The 17,136-nt window shown below is 30.5% G+C and overlaps 1 protein-coding gene across 1 annotated transcript; it reads right to left on the bottom strand.

Annotated features, from left to right (window-relative positions):
- Window positions 1-11,115: 11,115 nt before the first annotated feature.
- Window positions 11,116-14,858, bottom strand: LOC114167251 (multicystatin-like). The gene is made up of 2 exons (XM_028052272.1): window positions 14,483-14,858; window positions 11,116-11,729 (listed from the first exon to the last, which is right to left on the bottom strand). The coding sequence occupies exons 1-2, from the start codon at window positions 14,831-14,833 to the stop codon at window positions 11,352-11,354; spliced, it is 729 nt and encodes a 242-aa protein (XP_027908073.1). The 5' UTR covers window positions 14,834-14,858; the 3' UTR covers window positions 11,116-11,351.
- Window positions 14,859-17,136: the final 2,278 nt, after the last annotated feature.

Genomic DNA, 17,136 nt, shown 5'->3' with positions numbered 1-17,136 from the left:
GGTCATAATGAAGATTATCCACAATATGAATCACAAAGCTCCTTGTAATATGGTTGTAAAGGATGAATTGGCTACTAAAGGACTATGGCAACTGCTCATAATTCGTGTAACGTTTCAATTTAGAAGGATTCACCTTACTAATTTAAAGCATTTCATAGTTAATACAAAAAAATGAATCAACAATTAAGTATATATAAAATGTATTTAAAAATTTTCCATCAGAAAAACATAACAAAACTTTTGAAAGATAAATAATACTTCATCAATTAGGAGGATGCATACAATACAAAATTATATACCTAATTGATGAGATGCCAAAGATATATTGTCTACCTTTTGTGTTTCAATCGATGAAATGTTGTGTTTTCTTCACGTATAAGACATGTTTTATGACTCTTGACATTGCATCATAAAAGTTTCATTAGCAAACATATCAAACATAGCAAATTCTTCAACTAATGGACCTAAATAAATATTATATCATTTCCAAGTTGTCTTGGACCAGAGATCATCATAGACAACATCATGTACTTTTTCTTCATTAGAGTTGTAAAAATGGGCTACCCGACCCGGTCCACTACGGGTTGGTGGGTTAAACGAGTTGGCTCAGTGGGTCACTTAATTAAAAAAATATAATTTTTTTCTTAGTCCTAAAAAACTAAATTATAATTGTGATTAAAATCTAAATAAACTTCAATACATTCCAAATACAATCCAAAATAATGTTCAACCTTTAATACAAACCAAAATTACAAAAATTTTAGGTTTGCATTTGCCAACCCAAGATGTTGGCTAAAAAAAATAGTCCAACCCAACCCAACCCAAATTCAAAAGAATTGTGTGACCCTTTATTTGCGGGTGGGTTGGTGACCCACTTTGACAACTCCACTCTTCATGCACAATCCAAGAGATAAGTTGTAAATAAATAATATAATAGGCCAACAACTGTCGTTGGTATTTAAACTACCAAAAGGATTCATGATCAATGCTTTTCCATTGCATAAAATTAGTCGGATTACGAAGTAGTCCATCACATCATCTCTATGCATGTCATCAAAGGTTTTTACCTTCTTTTGGGTTCACAAACAAACACTTAAGTCTAGGTATGATCGGAAGGTACCAAACAACTTTAACAGGGGTCCATCCTTCTCTATCTCTTGACTGCTATCTTCACTACTGTTTTTCTACTTGTAACATCACAACCCATACTTGAGACATTTTTTCAACCCTTTAAACTCTTTCTTGTATAATATGCAATCGTTGAATATGCATGTATCTTTTATATTCCATTTTCATTGGACACAGAATTTTCTTAGCCTCATAATGACTAGGTAGTGTATTTCCATCTGAAAGCATGTCCTTCAACAAAACAAGCAGTTTCGTGAAACTTTAATTTATTCACTCATTCATCAATGGGCCGGGTAGGGTATGGTAGTAATTCTCATGTCTCAACCCCTTAGATAAATATTCACCCCGTACCCATCCTCATATAGGTGCGGGTATCCGTTATGCCGGTACCCGCATATTCCTTTAATATACATGGATATCTACGAGCACCCGCTGGTATTTACAAAAAAAAATTAAAATATTTAATCACATATTTTAACTATAAATTGAAATAAAATACAATATATAACATTCATAAATTTCAAACAAAATCCATATAACCCATTTAAACATGATTGAATGACAGTTTACAAAGAAATGAAGATTTTGTAAAACCAGTTGGTAAAAAATAACCCATTCAGAATCAATGTGTTAATGTTTTAAGCATTTTTTGGAATTTAAATTAGAGTATAGCGGATACGGGTATCCACGAGTATGGATACTGTCATACTATGCTTGCCCTGTTAGTATGAGGGTTTAAAAAATACTCGTATCTATTTTATTTTCAAAAGTATTTGATAGTGGATCTATTTTAATAACTAACATTTGATATTAATGAAAAAAATAACAATTGATTAAGAATGCGACAAATTAGCTTCCATAAAAAAGTGAAGGCCAAAAATGGGACGCTATAGGAGACGGTCTAGTCCATCCTTATATAAAGACAAGATAGTCATATATTTTAAAGTGGGTTAAGCACACTCTAATGTCTAGTTAATAATTTTTAAAATAAAATATAACTTACATCATCATTCAATAAAAATAAAATAGTAGAGAATGACTAAATAATATGACAATAACATGGATTTAACTAAAACATAAATAAAAATGACTTCAATTTTTTTATTAAAATTCTATTGTTAGCCACGTAGGGCTAATGCAACAGTAAAATTTATTCGACGTTTTAATAACATATTTTTTATAAAAATTAAATATTTTTGTTTGTGTAACCAACAATATTAAATAATAATTTTAAAAATTATTAATAGGTGTCCTGTAATGCATAAATTGAAACTTGAATTTAATAAACATTAATTTTGCATTAAAATTAATTTTGTGTGTGGTTGTAACTAACCTACAAAATAGTAAATTTAAAATTATTCAGGTCTAGTGTGATAGACATCTCCATTTTATAAACAGAACATAAACAATACGAATAAATTTCCCTTTATTTTTTATTTCCCTCTTTTTAAAACAATACATTAATCAATAATAAATTTTAAAAACTTCTGATAGGTAATAAGTGATGCACAAACCGTCGCTTTCGTTTAATTAAAAAAAATTAAGTTAAATGAATAAACAGAGTAAAAGAGTAAAGTTGCTTGTTTTAATTTAACCTTGTCTCTTCGTTTTTCACCGCTGTCTAAACTCGCGCGCTCCATTATATTCTTAGAGCTAGCCATTAGTTTGTCCTTTTTTTAAATCCATCCATTCTCCATTTTGAACCTTGCTTTCATCCTCGCTCTCAATACTCACTTCTATCTTCCATTTTGCAAATTGTGGTTTTTATCCTTTATGGTGCCTTCATTTTGGGAAGTCATGCTTCCATCCTCCGTGTCCACTTCCTCCATGTCCAATGTTGTTGCTGCTGAGGTATGATGTCCCAATAGTGCAAATGAGGTAAGCGTTTCTACTATAACCTATTGCCATTGTTTTCGAAGTCTTTAGTGTTTGAGAATCCTATTGTGCATTGAAGGTTTTGGATTTGAGTTGGAGTTCCTTATTAGGTGGATGCAGAGAAGAAGGTGAAAGCCTTTGTATACACATCCTAAAGTGAGTTTTGTTGTAAACCAATATATTGTAAAGTGTTCATGTTTTAGAGGTTTGTGTTTGGGTTATTGTGGAAAAAATGAGTTTGTGTTATAGTTCTTGACCAATGTGGTTGGAAGTAAAGTAATATCTAAGAATTATGCCCTTAATCTAAATTGAAATTATTATTCATTTGTTATGATTTATGAGTTTTCATACATATCTATTGCGCATATGATGAAGACCCTCTAAGTCCACATCATGCTCAAGGCCCAATCCATGACCCATATGTATCTCAAGTACAAAGCCCCCCAAGAGGCCCAATAACAAGGAGCATTCTAAAGAAGATCCAAATGAGCTTTTCTCAAAATGGCCACACTTCTCATGGGCTTCAATTACTCTTTTCATGGGACAATGAAGATGTCAAGATATGAAGAGATTGCATGATTGAACATTAGAGTGGCCTTTAAAATTGGGCCCTTGTTTAGGCCTTGCTTTCATAAATAGTAGACTAAATAAACTTGTCCATTGGATTTTAATTGGGCTAATCCAAGCCCAATAGGAAGCATAGGTCGAGACACTCCATTCACCATAAGGGAGGTGCGACTTTGGCTTGCCAAGGAGTGCCATGACACTTGTCATGCATCCAAGGGCCAAGAAGGAGAATTCTTCTCCAAGATTGCATTGCATTTCAAACACAATTTCATGTGTATGTGCATTAGTGACCTTCTCTTCTATAAAAGAGAGTCCTATTGCACTTTGTAGAGTTGACTCTTGAAATTTTTAATAGAATGCTTGTGTTGAGATCATCCACTCTTCTATTATTTTGAGAGCACCTAAGCTAGAGGTTTCCAACATTTCCTCTAGCCACCTTCCTTTAGTCTAGTTTCTAGTCTAGTTCTCCTTTCACCACTCTAAATTCCATTGCTACAAGAGCCTTAAACACTTGTCTCTATTCCATTTCCACTGCCTACGGAGATTTTACCAGCCACTACATGTTGGAGCTACATTAACATATTATATCCTATATTGCAGTTTTGTTGTTTAGAAACCTTTTTATAGTCATTTATGTATCTCTTGTATGCTTATGGTGTGTCAGGCACATTATATTTTTAGAGTATTTGAAGGAGCAAGATTCTCTGCTAAAGTTAGACATGTGTATTGTGTACTAAAAGAGGTTACTATGAGAAGCCCTTTGCTTTTATTCTTTTATTCTATGATATCTTTTGAAACTTTTCTAGTTAAGTTCACAAAATATGTAAATAACATTACTAGAATTGTGTGTAATTCCCAAGTCAGATTTTGTTAATGCCTAAGCTAAGTTGCAATAGGTGTACTAGGGATAACCAAATAACTACATCAAGGTAGAGGATTGAAGCATTGACATATTATAGTAAAAATCCAATATGCATTAGTAAAAGGACTTAGTAAAAAACAAAATGTATGTAAAAATAGAAATATAATGATTGTTTCATTTGTTACTATGTTGATTGTTGTTGACTAAGCTGAGACAAAACAACTTGCTGGAAAGAACAATGGTTGCCATTACAAATTGGACTATGTCTTCATGGGAAAATTATTTAAAACAAGTATCAATTATATAAGTAAATATAATAATAAAACATTGTTTCATAAACATTTTATGGCATGCATAATCAATGTTTTAAGAATTTTTATAGCTTAGTTCCAAGTGCATAGTTTCATAAACCTTTATTACTTTTTTCTTACTTTAACATTTGAATCAAGATTCATCTTTGTACAAGATCAATCGTCATATCCCAAATCGACGTCATAACTATTTTTTGTTATATTTATTTATTGATTTTAAAACATCATTTCACCCTAAGTAGCTTTCAGATTCTTGGCATAAATTTTACCAGAGGAGAGCGCTTATATACATATATATATATATATGTATATATATATATATATATATATATAGATACATATATATATATATATATATGTATATGTATCTATATATATGTATCTATATATATATATACATATATATATATATATATATATGTATATATATGTATATATACATATATATATATATATATATGTATATATACATATATATATATATATATATATATATATGTATATATACATATATATACATATATATATATATATATATATATACATATATATATATATATATATATATATATATATATATATATATATATATATATATGTATATATATATATATATATATATATATATATTAGGGCAATTGTATTTTTGATAATGTGATAAGGTATATTAATATAAAGGTTTGGAAACTGTGGATGTATGAATTTGGAGCACTAACACAAAAAAGCTTTTTAATGTCTGATATTTTCGACTTTTGACGTCTGCCCAAACACCGACGTCGTACCGGGTGACATCAAAATAACTTCGAAAAAATAACAGACGTCACTTGATGTCGGTCCATTAAGAGTTCGACATCAATTAACAAGATTTTACTGCACACCTAATTGGGATTTCAGCACCTATATGTAGTCCCACCATCCACATCTCCACAAGGAAGTCTATCCTATCAGCAATCTTCATTTTCACCCTTGGTACATGTCATGAATATCATAATTAGTATTTTGAGAGACAATGTTTGGTAAAAATTCATGAAGTATGAAGCGTTTCTATTACCTTGGATCTAAGTCTACAACTCCTGAGCTCTGAACAACTACAAAAAGTGCCTCTTTCCAATGCTCCAGGGGCTTGTTTACCCTTTCAAACCTACATTCATGTTATGAATTTAAAAAATGTTATTCTTAGAGACAATGTGCTGAAAAAATCAAAGGAAGCAGGGAGCGCTTCATTGCCTGACACTAAGGATTTTAGTCGTTGAGAAACCACCAGTCTCACAAAGTCTCGTCCTCCAACGCTGCTTCTAATCTAGCACCTTTTCTTCTTCCTCTGTCGAAATCTTCCATGACTCTGCATAATTTTTTGAGAAAACAACAACAGATATTCGAGACTCTTCGATCGCTAATCGCAGAGAGGGTGAAATTTGCTTTCCCCGTGGAAGTGACTCCTCATCCTTGAAAACAACGATTCCTGCATTCTAAAGAGTCGTGCAGAGATGAAAACGCAAAATAATCGGTTCAATACGCGTAAAATCAACCCATAATCAAATCCCAACAAGTTTGATGGCGAAAACCTTTCGAAACTCACCTAGAGGAGGTCAGAAATGGCGTCGCCGGCGGGAACTCTCGCGGAAACGATGAACATCGTAAGGGTTTCTGCGTCTCGCGCAGAAGATAAACAAAGCTTAACGTCGGGGTGAGGTATCCGACGTTAAGTGGTGTCGGGGGTGGGTGGGTCTGACGTCAAGGGACGTCTGGCGCGTGCTGGTCCGACGTCAAGGGACGTTTGTCGCGTGTTGTTCCGACGTCCTTTTTTAAATGACGTCGGGGTATTTTATAACAGACGTTAAGTAACATCTGACGTGGAGCGGGCAGACGTTAAAATGTTCTCGTTATTTACAAAAATGCCACTGGTCATTTTTAATGTTGTACATTTTTTAGGCAGACGTTATTGGGGTGACGTTATAGGATTTTTTTGTGTTAGTGGAGGTGTTTATCAGGTTATTCTTTTCTATGAAAATTATTACGCTTTGGATCCAAATTTAGATGAAGGAGTGTTAATGTATATAATATATATGGGGTTTGATTTGTTTTCACTATTATGTCTTGGACATAAAAAAGTTGCAGTTGTGATTGTTTTTATAAAAGGTTATAACTGGTGTATGATGCATACATGCAAGGTTGTGATTGTTTTTATAAAAGGTTATAAGTGGTGTATGATGCATACATGCAAGGTAGCTGATATAACAAGTCGTTATAACAACTTTAACAATTATTTCTATTGCTTTTGCAACTATTTCACCTTAGCAAGAAATAACCGTAATGCCGTTTTGCTGTGGAAGATCCCCTTATTTTTGTCGTGGAGGATACCTTTATTTTGCATGGAGGATCTACTTGTTTTGTTTATTTCAAGTAAATGAAATGTTATGTTGTTTTGTTGTCAAGAACAACTCTTTTTGGTATTTCATGTAAATGAAATATAGGTTTTGGTATTTCATCTAAATGAAAATATAGGTATGGACACAATGATATTACTCCTTTATTCAAAATTTAATTTTAGAAAAAACAAATTATATTAGTACTTTATAGGGTCTTTGAAAATCTGATTTGTAGTTGGATAAAAATTTAAATTGATGAGTTGTTTAGGACTTTGATGGTATTTGGAAATGTTATTTGTAGTTGGATATAAATTTAATTAGTATGAGTTGATTTAGACTTTGAGATTGAAATATATATCTATTGGAAAATTGAAATGTATATTTGTTGAATTAGGTTTGCTGAATATTGGTTTCTGTAATAGGTAAATAAGACCTTTCAATTTTTTTTTTTCAAATAAGCATCAACCTGACCTTCAATTTTTTTTTTCAAATAAGCATCAACCTAGCCTACACTACATGATAAATTAATTTAAATTTCATTTGCAAGAGACAACTATGCCTACACTATATATCATATTAATATTATGTCAAATTAAATTATTAATTTCATAGCGAGGGTCTAACCCATGTTAATTGAAATACTATTTTAAAAAATAAATAGGTGTAGCAAGGATTAAACATATGTGTAGCAAGGGCTAAACCCTCGTAAGAGATATCATTTTAAAAAATTATTTATTTTAAAAAATTAAACCTTAGAAAGGGCTTTGCCTTCACTATTATTAATAACTTTTTAAGATAAAGTTTTAGCAAGGGCTTTGCCCTTAATACTATTAATAATTTTTTAAAACTAAATATGGATTCAAAGGAGCGAAGAGGGGGTTTGGCCATCATTTTTCTGAGAAGGCTGTTGTGAGACCCCTTTCTTCTTTTCTCTCATTAACTAAGTGTACCAAGCCAATTTCCTTCAAAAACACTTTCCACTGCCACACTATTCTCAGTTTACTCTCGTTCAACTTGTTGCTCATCTTGTTCTCCATCCATAACCCTTCTTCTCTTGCAATCAAACTCTAGAAGTGAAGTCTCTACAGAGCCCTCTATTGATCCCACTCTCTACTCCCTTTCTCAGAGTAAGTCAACACTCCCATTTCAGTTTTCTTTCAGCTTCCAATTTAGAATCTCGCCCCTATTCTAAAATTAATCTGAAATTTATTCTTCCCTTGTGACCTTGTGTTGTAATTTTGTAGGTTGAGTTAAGGTTTTTCTGCCCTTACTGTTTGAGGTGGATCTCACCAAGCTCAATTTCAGTAGAGGTAAGGGAAGTTAAATTGTCTTATTTAAATTCGCATAGAAACCATCTTCTGATGACTTTGATTGCATGATTTGGTGTTGGGCTGATGCTTGAATCGCATGATTTTGCTGTGAATATAGTTTATGCTTGAATTTTCTGGTTTTGCATGTAGAGCATATTGGGAATCAAATGTTTTCGACCAAGCGAGCGACTTTCGCCTGAGTGAAAATACCAGAAACTCATCTTTGCCCACTGTTTGAGTTATCGCCTAGGCGAGTGGTTTTCGCTTGAGCGAGAGAAAATCTCGCCTAAGCGAGAATTCACACAGTTTTAGTTTGTTCTCTAGTTTGAGTCTCGCTCAGGCGAGAATGACCCGCTTAGGTGTGAGAACTTCTTTTGCTTGGGTGAGACCTTTTAGCTTGAGCGAAAGTCACAACAGTAGAGTGTTTAATTTCTATGAGTTATGGATGAATGAGTACTTTAAATTTTAAAGCATTACATTATTGAATGGGCATGTATGAGATGGTGTTTGATAACAAGTGTGAATTTAATGAATGATTTAGAATATGATACATGTTGTGGATTTGAGAATTTCAAGGAGAAATTCTAAAAGATATGTCATCAGTGTGTGTAAGGGCATAAGGACTCACTATTGAAGGTATCCTGAAATTCCAATAATCATTCACGTTCAGATAGAGCAGAATGTATTATGTCGTGAAGAGTAGTAGAAGGTCTTAGTCTCGGTACTTGATCAAGTCCTAGATGAGAAGGGGGATGACCTTCTGAGTGGTTGAGTGATAATCCCTTAAGGCCAAACTGTACAGAGTTTAGAAACCAAACAGAGGTGAGAACCACCAAAAGGTCCGAAGCTACTTACATAGATCTGGATAATTGAGTCTAGTGTCAACTGTCTATTTCGTTGTTGTCATGATTTAGTGATTTTTGGTGAAAACATGAAATCAATATTATGTTTATAAATGAATTATATGATTCTTTTAATCCAATTTAGCTTGTGTTTGGTTATTTCTTTTGCAATGATCACTAAATGGTGTGAGTAGAGAAAGATGCAGGTGAGGATACTCCCCTCTTGGATAAGAGTTGAGACGGTAGAGTAAGACCCACTAGTGGTAGTATTTACTTGTATGTTTTGTTTAGAGTTGGAAATCTTCTAACTCTATTTTCTGCCCTTGTTGCAAATATAGCTAGCATTATTATAGTTATTTTGGATGACTGTATTAATACTCTATATTGACTTCCTTCTACTATCTGCTTTGTTTTATCATGATATAATGTTTTATGTAGTAGTGTAACAACTATTAAATGGGATGTTACAGTTGTGTTTGTTGTTGCTTTATTGCATTAGTCACCATGGTATAAAGATGGGCTAATTTTGGACACTAATCCGACACAGAAAGATTCATTAGAGTCCATTTTTCTCCTTTTGAAAGGGTTTTATTTCGTCTCTTTTTTGTGCTTTTTTTGTAGTGAAATTTGCTATGGAATACAATTGATTATTTACTAGTGATTAGAGAGCGAATTGTTATGTGAGGGATTAGTTTGAGATTCGTGATAAAAACGTTGTTAGGGATTAGTAAGAGTAATGTTGCGAGAATTACCTAACCTTGTATTTGGAAGAGAGATTTCAACAATTTCAAGAAATTGAAATACCTAATAATTAAATTATTTGCAATGGAATTCTCTTTATTTCTTAAACAATTAATTTGAATGAAGTAATTGAAATATCTTAAATTTCAATTTTCTTATTTAGATAAAGCAATTTAATTTCTATTTTATGGCGAAATTAACTCTATCTTTGAGTCTAACTTAACTTAGCTTGACCATCGATCCGAGTATGCGTAGCCCAGGTCGTCGCAACCTTCAACCCGACCTAGCTCGTGTCGACTTAACATTTGGCCTGTATTAGCATGGCTCGACCTTCGACATGTGCTAGTCTGGCTTAACCTTTGACTCAACCTGACTTGTCTTGACCTTCGGCCTAGGTCGACATTCGAACTTGGTCGGCATGACTCGACCTTCAGAGCAGGACGATCGAACTCGTCTTTCAGTGTGGGCTGACTCTCGACCTGTGGTCCAGCCAGGCCTTGTCCTAACCAATGAGCAATTCCACAACTTGAAGAATTTCAATTTCCTTCTTTTTTGAGTGAATTTCAAATTCTACTATTTTAGTTATTTGAAATACATTCTTAAAATTTCTCAATTTCAATTTTCTTTTAATTTCCTCATCCAAACGTTTTTTTTTTTTAATTTTAAATTTTCTAATTAAATGAATTATCTTTTAAATCGTCTCATCCAAACACACCATAATGAAAAAAAAAAACAAAAAAATTAGTTACAATTTAATTAGAGAGTATATTGGATTCCGAAGATATTTAACCATGGATTGATAATAAAACTTCCTAGATTGTAGTTAATCTCTCTATTTGGCTACCTAGATTTAGTGATGGGATATTTTTTGGGAATTTTGTAGTTAATCTATTGAAAAACTTGTTAACAAAATAGTTAAGGAATTTTTCATAATTAATATACAATATTTTTTATAGTGAAAAACTATAATTATTGTAATTGACCTCACGAAGCAAACCAGCCAAACAACTTATTTCCTACTTCTTCACAATCTCTACCAGAGTTTTTCATCAACTCAAAATCACTTCCAACATCCACCTTTTTACCACAGTAATGCATCCATATCCGTGATTCAAACAAATTAATACACACAATAAGCTTAATAATACGCACATAAATACATAATCCGCAACATTAGTTATAATTCTATGATATATAACATTTATTTGTAGTGGACTTCATGCACCCCATACATCGTAGGTAGCATTAATTACATTTATTTATACCACACATGCATACTAAAGCAGTCTTCAGATATGTGCTGAAACTTTCACCTTTCTAAGTGCTATTATGAGACCGAAAGAGGATCAAACAGCAACATCGCCGACTCCACCGTCTTTTGTTTCTATTGCTGAATCAGTGACGAGGTTGAATTCTTGCACCTCTTTGGGGTTCAACCATTCCCTCACCCACACTTTGGTTTTATACACCATTTTGGTTTCACCATCTTTGGCCTCCAAGGTTATGTAGTACAAGATCCCACTCACCACCTGCTGTTTTGCACTTATCACTCTCACAAACTCCAAAACTCCATTCTGCTTTTTGTTGTGATCGTCAACGGCAAAGCGAGCCAGATTTGCGATCTCCACGCTATTGGCAGCTCCAGGCACATCAGTGATGCCACCTAAAGTTACTGTTGCTGTTGCCATATTTCTCTGCTCTTCATCACTCTCTCTTCTACCACTCTTTATACCCAAAAATATACCAAAGTGGTTGGGAAACAGTACAATGATGTGAGATGAAAAAAAAAAACAAAAATCAATGTATCTCGTTTTTCTGTCTTGTGAGAGATTTCATTTGTGGAGGTATTCTTATTTTTTACACGTGGATGTTTATACCGACAAGAATTTGAATCATAGGTTGTATTTTATTGCATGTTTATTGAGTCAATTTTTTATTGAGTCAATTTTTTACCAGAGCTTTTTAAAATTTTAGTTATTTCACCGATAAAAAATTTTATATAACATAATTTTTTTTTCAAATTTATTAAAAAGGGCTTTTTCTAATTGACAAATAATTTCTTCATAAATAATTATTTTTTATAAAATTATAAAATTTGTAACTATTTTTTATAAAATTTATTGTAAAAAATGTTTTATATAAAATATTTAAAAAAAAATAGTTGAAATTTCCTACAAATAATCCTTTTATAATAAAATTTATAAGTATCTTTTAAAAAAAATTAAAATAAAATTGATAGAAAATATAAGTTTTTTTTTAATAATGTTTTACTTATTTAAAAATTATAGTTATTTTACTAAGTTGTATTTTTTCAGTTATTTTAAAATTTTAAAATTAATATACATCAATATATTCTAAAAATAAACAATATAGTACTAAAATTTAACAGAAAATTTAAATTCAAGATTTTTTTTCATTTTCAAATTATTGTATCTGTTTTTACTTCGTAAATTTAACAATTTTTCTAGCGTGTGTCATACTTAGGTACAGTCGATAATTCACATTATTTAAGAGTAAGACAAAAGACATTAAGAACATGGTTGGGAGAACGTTCCTATTCTAAATTAAGTTCTTGGGTGAATATTTATGGACACAGCTTGGTCAATGTGGAGAATGTGTTTGGATGTGAACAAAAGGACTTTTTTGTCACCGTTCTTAAGTCGTACAAATTATATGAAAGTTACAGGCGATATTTAGGTTTGTTGACACAATCACCCAATGTTTAGAATGTGTTTTGATGTGAATAAGTACAATTTTATTTTTATTTCGTTTTCTTTTTCTTAATTCTTTTTGGAAATTTATATAATTAATAAAAACAAAACAAAATGACAAGGATATTTTATGACAAAACATTAGCTATAAACGGATATAGAATTTTGGATTTTACTGAATTAATCTATTTTATTCAATTTTATTTATTTAACATTACTGGCTTATCAGAACACATGGTTAAATATGTTTAAAATATTTTAATATAATTTAAAAAGTAAATAATTAAAATAAAAGTTTTATTGTTATTTATATTTTTATGAATTTTTTAATTTTATGGGTTAATACTATTTATGGTTAACGACTATATTTTTTTAGGTTTAATTAATCGTAAGGTACCCAGTTTGGTACTAGAGTATCAAATTGATACCCGCTTTTAAAAAAATGTCAATTGCATCCCAACTTTTGAAAATTGCTTCAATTAGGTCCCTTTCAGATAGAGTTGACTAACACCGTTAGTCAACGTGCCACGTGTCAATATGTGGTTTTTTTGATTTTTTTTAAAAAAAAATTAATTTTTTTTTAATTTTTTAATTTTTTTTAAAATTTTTTTAAAAAAAAATTAAAAAGGCCACGTGTCAAGTGCCTGTATGTGCCACGTGGCATTGTCAGTGCCACGTGGCATTGTCAGTGCCACGTGGCATTGTAATGTCACGTGTTAGTGTCACTATTAGATGCCATTGTGATGATTTCTATTTAGTCCCCATTTATGTTTTTTCGTTTCAATTTAGTACCTACTTATGTGTATTTGATTCAATTTTGACCTAATAATTTTTAATAATTAAAATATTTTTTAATAAAATTAAAAGTAATTAAGTATAAAAGTTTAAAAAAAATTAAGTATTTGATATTTATATTAAAATTTAGTGGTAAAAGTCATTTTAGTACTTATAAATAACATAACATTCATACAAATAATAAATTTGGTCTGAAATTGAGAGAAACATTATAAATATTAGTACTTAATTTTGTAAAAATATTTATACTTAATTATTTTTAATTTTATAAAAAATGGATTACAAAAATATTTTAATTATTAAAAAAAAATTAGGTCAAAATTGAATCAGATACACATACTTAGGTACTAAATTGAAACAAAAAGACATATGTGGGAACCAAATCGAAATCAACACAATGACATCTAATAGTGACACTGACACGTGGCACTGACAATGCCACGTGTCACACACAGGGACTTGACACGTGGCATTTTTAATTTTTTTTAAAAAAAAATTTAAAAAAAAATTAAAAAATTAAAAAAAAATTAAATTTTTTTTTTAAAAAATCAAAAAAACCACAGATTGACACGTGGCACGTTGACTAACGGCGTTAGTCAACTCTGTCTGAAAGGGACCTAATTGAAGCAATTTTCAAAAGTTGGGATGCAATTGACACTTTTTTAAAAGCGAGTATCAATTTGACACTCTAGTACCAAACTGGGTACCTTACGATTAATTAAACCATTTTTTTATTACAATTTACTTTTGTGTTTCTATTTTTTACCCATAAATATCACCTAGTCATGGAAGGAAATACAACAACTAAGACAATAAACATTAGAGTTCTCTCAGAAGTGTTCTTCTTTTCTTCTCTATATTATCTTTTAAAACAGTGATGTTCATAAGGTTTGGAGATTCTTTGCTGTACACTCGATCAATCTGATGGGTTGTATTTTGGGAAAAAAATAGATATGATTTGAAACACATACCTGAAGGGTGTCAGAAGGAACATCGCCGACTCCACCGTCTTTTGTTTCTATTGCTGAATCAGTGACGAGGTTGAATTCTTGCACCTCTTTGGGGTTCAACCATTCCCTCACCCACACTTTGGTTTTATACACCTTTTTGGTTTCACCATCTTTGGCCTCCAAGGTTATGTAGTACAAGATCCCACTCACCACCTGCTGTTTTGCACTTATCACTCTCACAAACTCCAAAACTCCATTCTGCTTTTTGTTGTGATCGTCAACGGCAAAGCGAGCCAGAATTGCGATCTCCAAGCAATTGGCAGATCCAGACACATCGATGATGCCACCTGCAGTTTCTGTTGCTGCTGCCATATTTCTCTGCTCTTCATCACTCTCTCTTCTACCACTCTTTATACCCAAAAATATACCAAAGTGGTTGGGAAACAGTACAATGATGTGAGATAAAAAAAAAAAAACAAAAATCAATGTATCTCGTTTTTCTGTCTTGTGAGAGATTTCATTTGCGGAGGTATTCTTATTTTTTACACGTGGATGTTTATACCGACAAGAATTTGAATCATAGGTTGTATTTTATTTTATTGCATGTTTATTGAGTCAATTTTTTACTAGAGCTTTTTAAAATTTTAGTTATTTCACCGATAAAAATTTTTATATTACATAATTTCTTTTTCAAATTTATTAAAATATTTAGAAAAAATATTTTTTTTGCTATTTTTTGAAAAAAATTTAACTGACAAGTAATTTTTCATAAATAATTATTTTTTATAAAATTATAAAATTCACAAATACTTTTTACAAATATTGTAAAAAATATTTTATATAAAATATTTTAAAAGAAATTAGCATAAGTTTCCTACAAATAATCCTTTTATAATAAAATTTATAAGTATGTTTTAAAAAAAATTAAAATAAAATTGATAGAAAATATAAGTTTTTTTTAATAATGTTTTACTTATTTAAAAATTATTGTTATTTTGCTAAAGTTGTAAATTTTTAGTTATTTTAAAATTTTAAAATTAATATATATCAATATATTCTAAAAATAAACAATATAGTAAAATTTAACAGAAAATTTAAATTCAAGATTTTTTTCTTTCATTTTCAAATTATTGTATCTGTTTTTACTTCGTAAATTTAACAATTTTTCTAGCGTGTGTCATATTCAGGTACAGTCGATAATTCTACATTATTTAAGAGTAAGACAAAAGACATTAAGAACACCGTTGGGAGAACGTTCCTATTCTAAATTAAGTTCTTGGGTGAATATTTATGGACACAACTTGGTCAATGTGGAGAACCTATTTGGATGTGAACAGAAGGACTTTTTTGTCATCATTCTTAAGTCGTACAAACTATATGAAGGTTACAGGCGATCTTTAGGTTTGTGGACACAACTCACCCAATGTTTAGAACATGTTTTGATGTGAATAAGTACAACTTTTTTTATTTCGTTTTCTTTTTCTTAATTCTTTTTGGAAATTTATATAATTAATAAAAACAAAACAAAATGACAGATATTTTATGACAAAACATTAGCTATTAACGGATAGAATTTTGGATTTTCCTGAATTAATCTATTTTATTCAATTTTATTTATTTAACATTATTGGCTTATCTGATTGATTGTTTATCTAATCAAATAGTATGTTCAAATTTATTTTAAATTTGTTAGACAGATATGGATTTTTTTTTCTCAACTATTTTTGATACGGTAAGAATTTATCAGAACACATGTATGGTTAAATATGTTTGAAATATTTTAATATAATTTAAAAATTAAATAATTAAAATAAAAGTTTTATTGTTACTTATATTTTTATGGATTTTTTTATTTTATGGATTAATGCTATTTATGGTTAACGACTATATTTTTTTATTGCAATATACTCTTGTGTCTCTATTTTCTACCTATAAATATCATCTAGTCATAGAAGAAAATACAACAACTAAGATAACAAACATTAGAGTTCTCTCAGAAGTGTTCTTCTTTTCTTCTCTATATTATCTTTTAAAACAGTGGTGTTCATAAGGTTCAGAGATCCTTCGCTGCACACTCGATCGATCTGACGAGTTGTTGTTTCTTGGGAGAGAAACACATATGATTTGAAACACATACGATTGTGTATTTGTATTGCCATGTGTAGTGGGGGCGTTTTCTCTCTAATGATAGCGCTATGCATGCCTTAACTTGGGCTACTTATACTCCTTATCTCATTTATTTTTTATCTCTTATTTATAAAAATTATTGGTTCTCTGATCAATATTCTTTGATTCATATACATGTCAATATTATTATTATTCTAATTATTATAATAATTTTATTATTAATTGTTTTATTTGAGTAATTATTTTCTAACAAAATATAAGCTTTCCAAGAACGTAATATAAATAACTTACCAGTAAACTAACTGTAAGAAAAAAAATTATTATTGATTTTATTTTCATCTTTTATAGGTATTCATAAGAAAGAAAAAAAACATAAAAGTCTTTTAGTTTATTGGAAAATTGGAAAGGTCAAATTATGAAGAACACTGTTAAAAAAGCATACAATTTCTCCCAATTTTCTTTTATAAAAGTTTTCTTAGAAAATACTTATAAACTTTGTTATGAATAATAATTTGTAAGATTGTTATCAATTTTTTGCAAATTATTTT

This window comes from Vigna unguiculata, chromosome 10, assembly GCF_004118075.2.
Source record: "Vigna unguiculata cultivar IT97K-499-35 chromosome 10, ASM411807v1, whole genome shotgun sequence".
NCBI lineage: Eukaryota > Viridiplantae > Streptophyta > Magnoliopsida > Fabales > Fabaceae > Vigna > Vigna unguiculata.
Note: the sequence above shows the minus strand (reverse complement) of the source record. Positions and strands in the feature narration are given on the sequence as shown.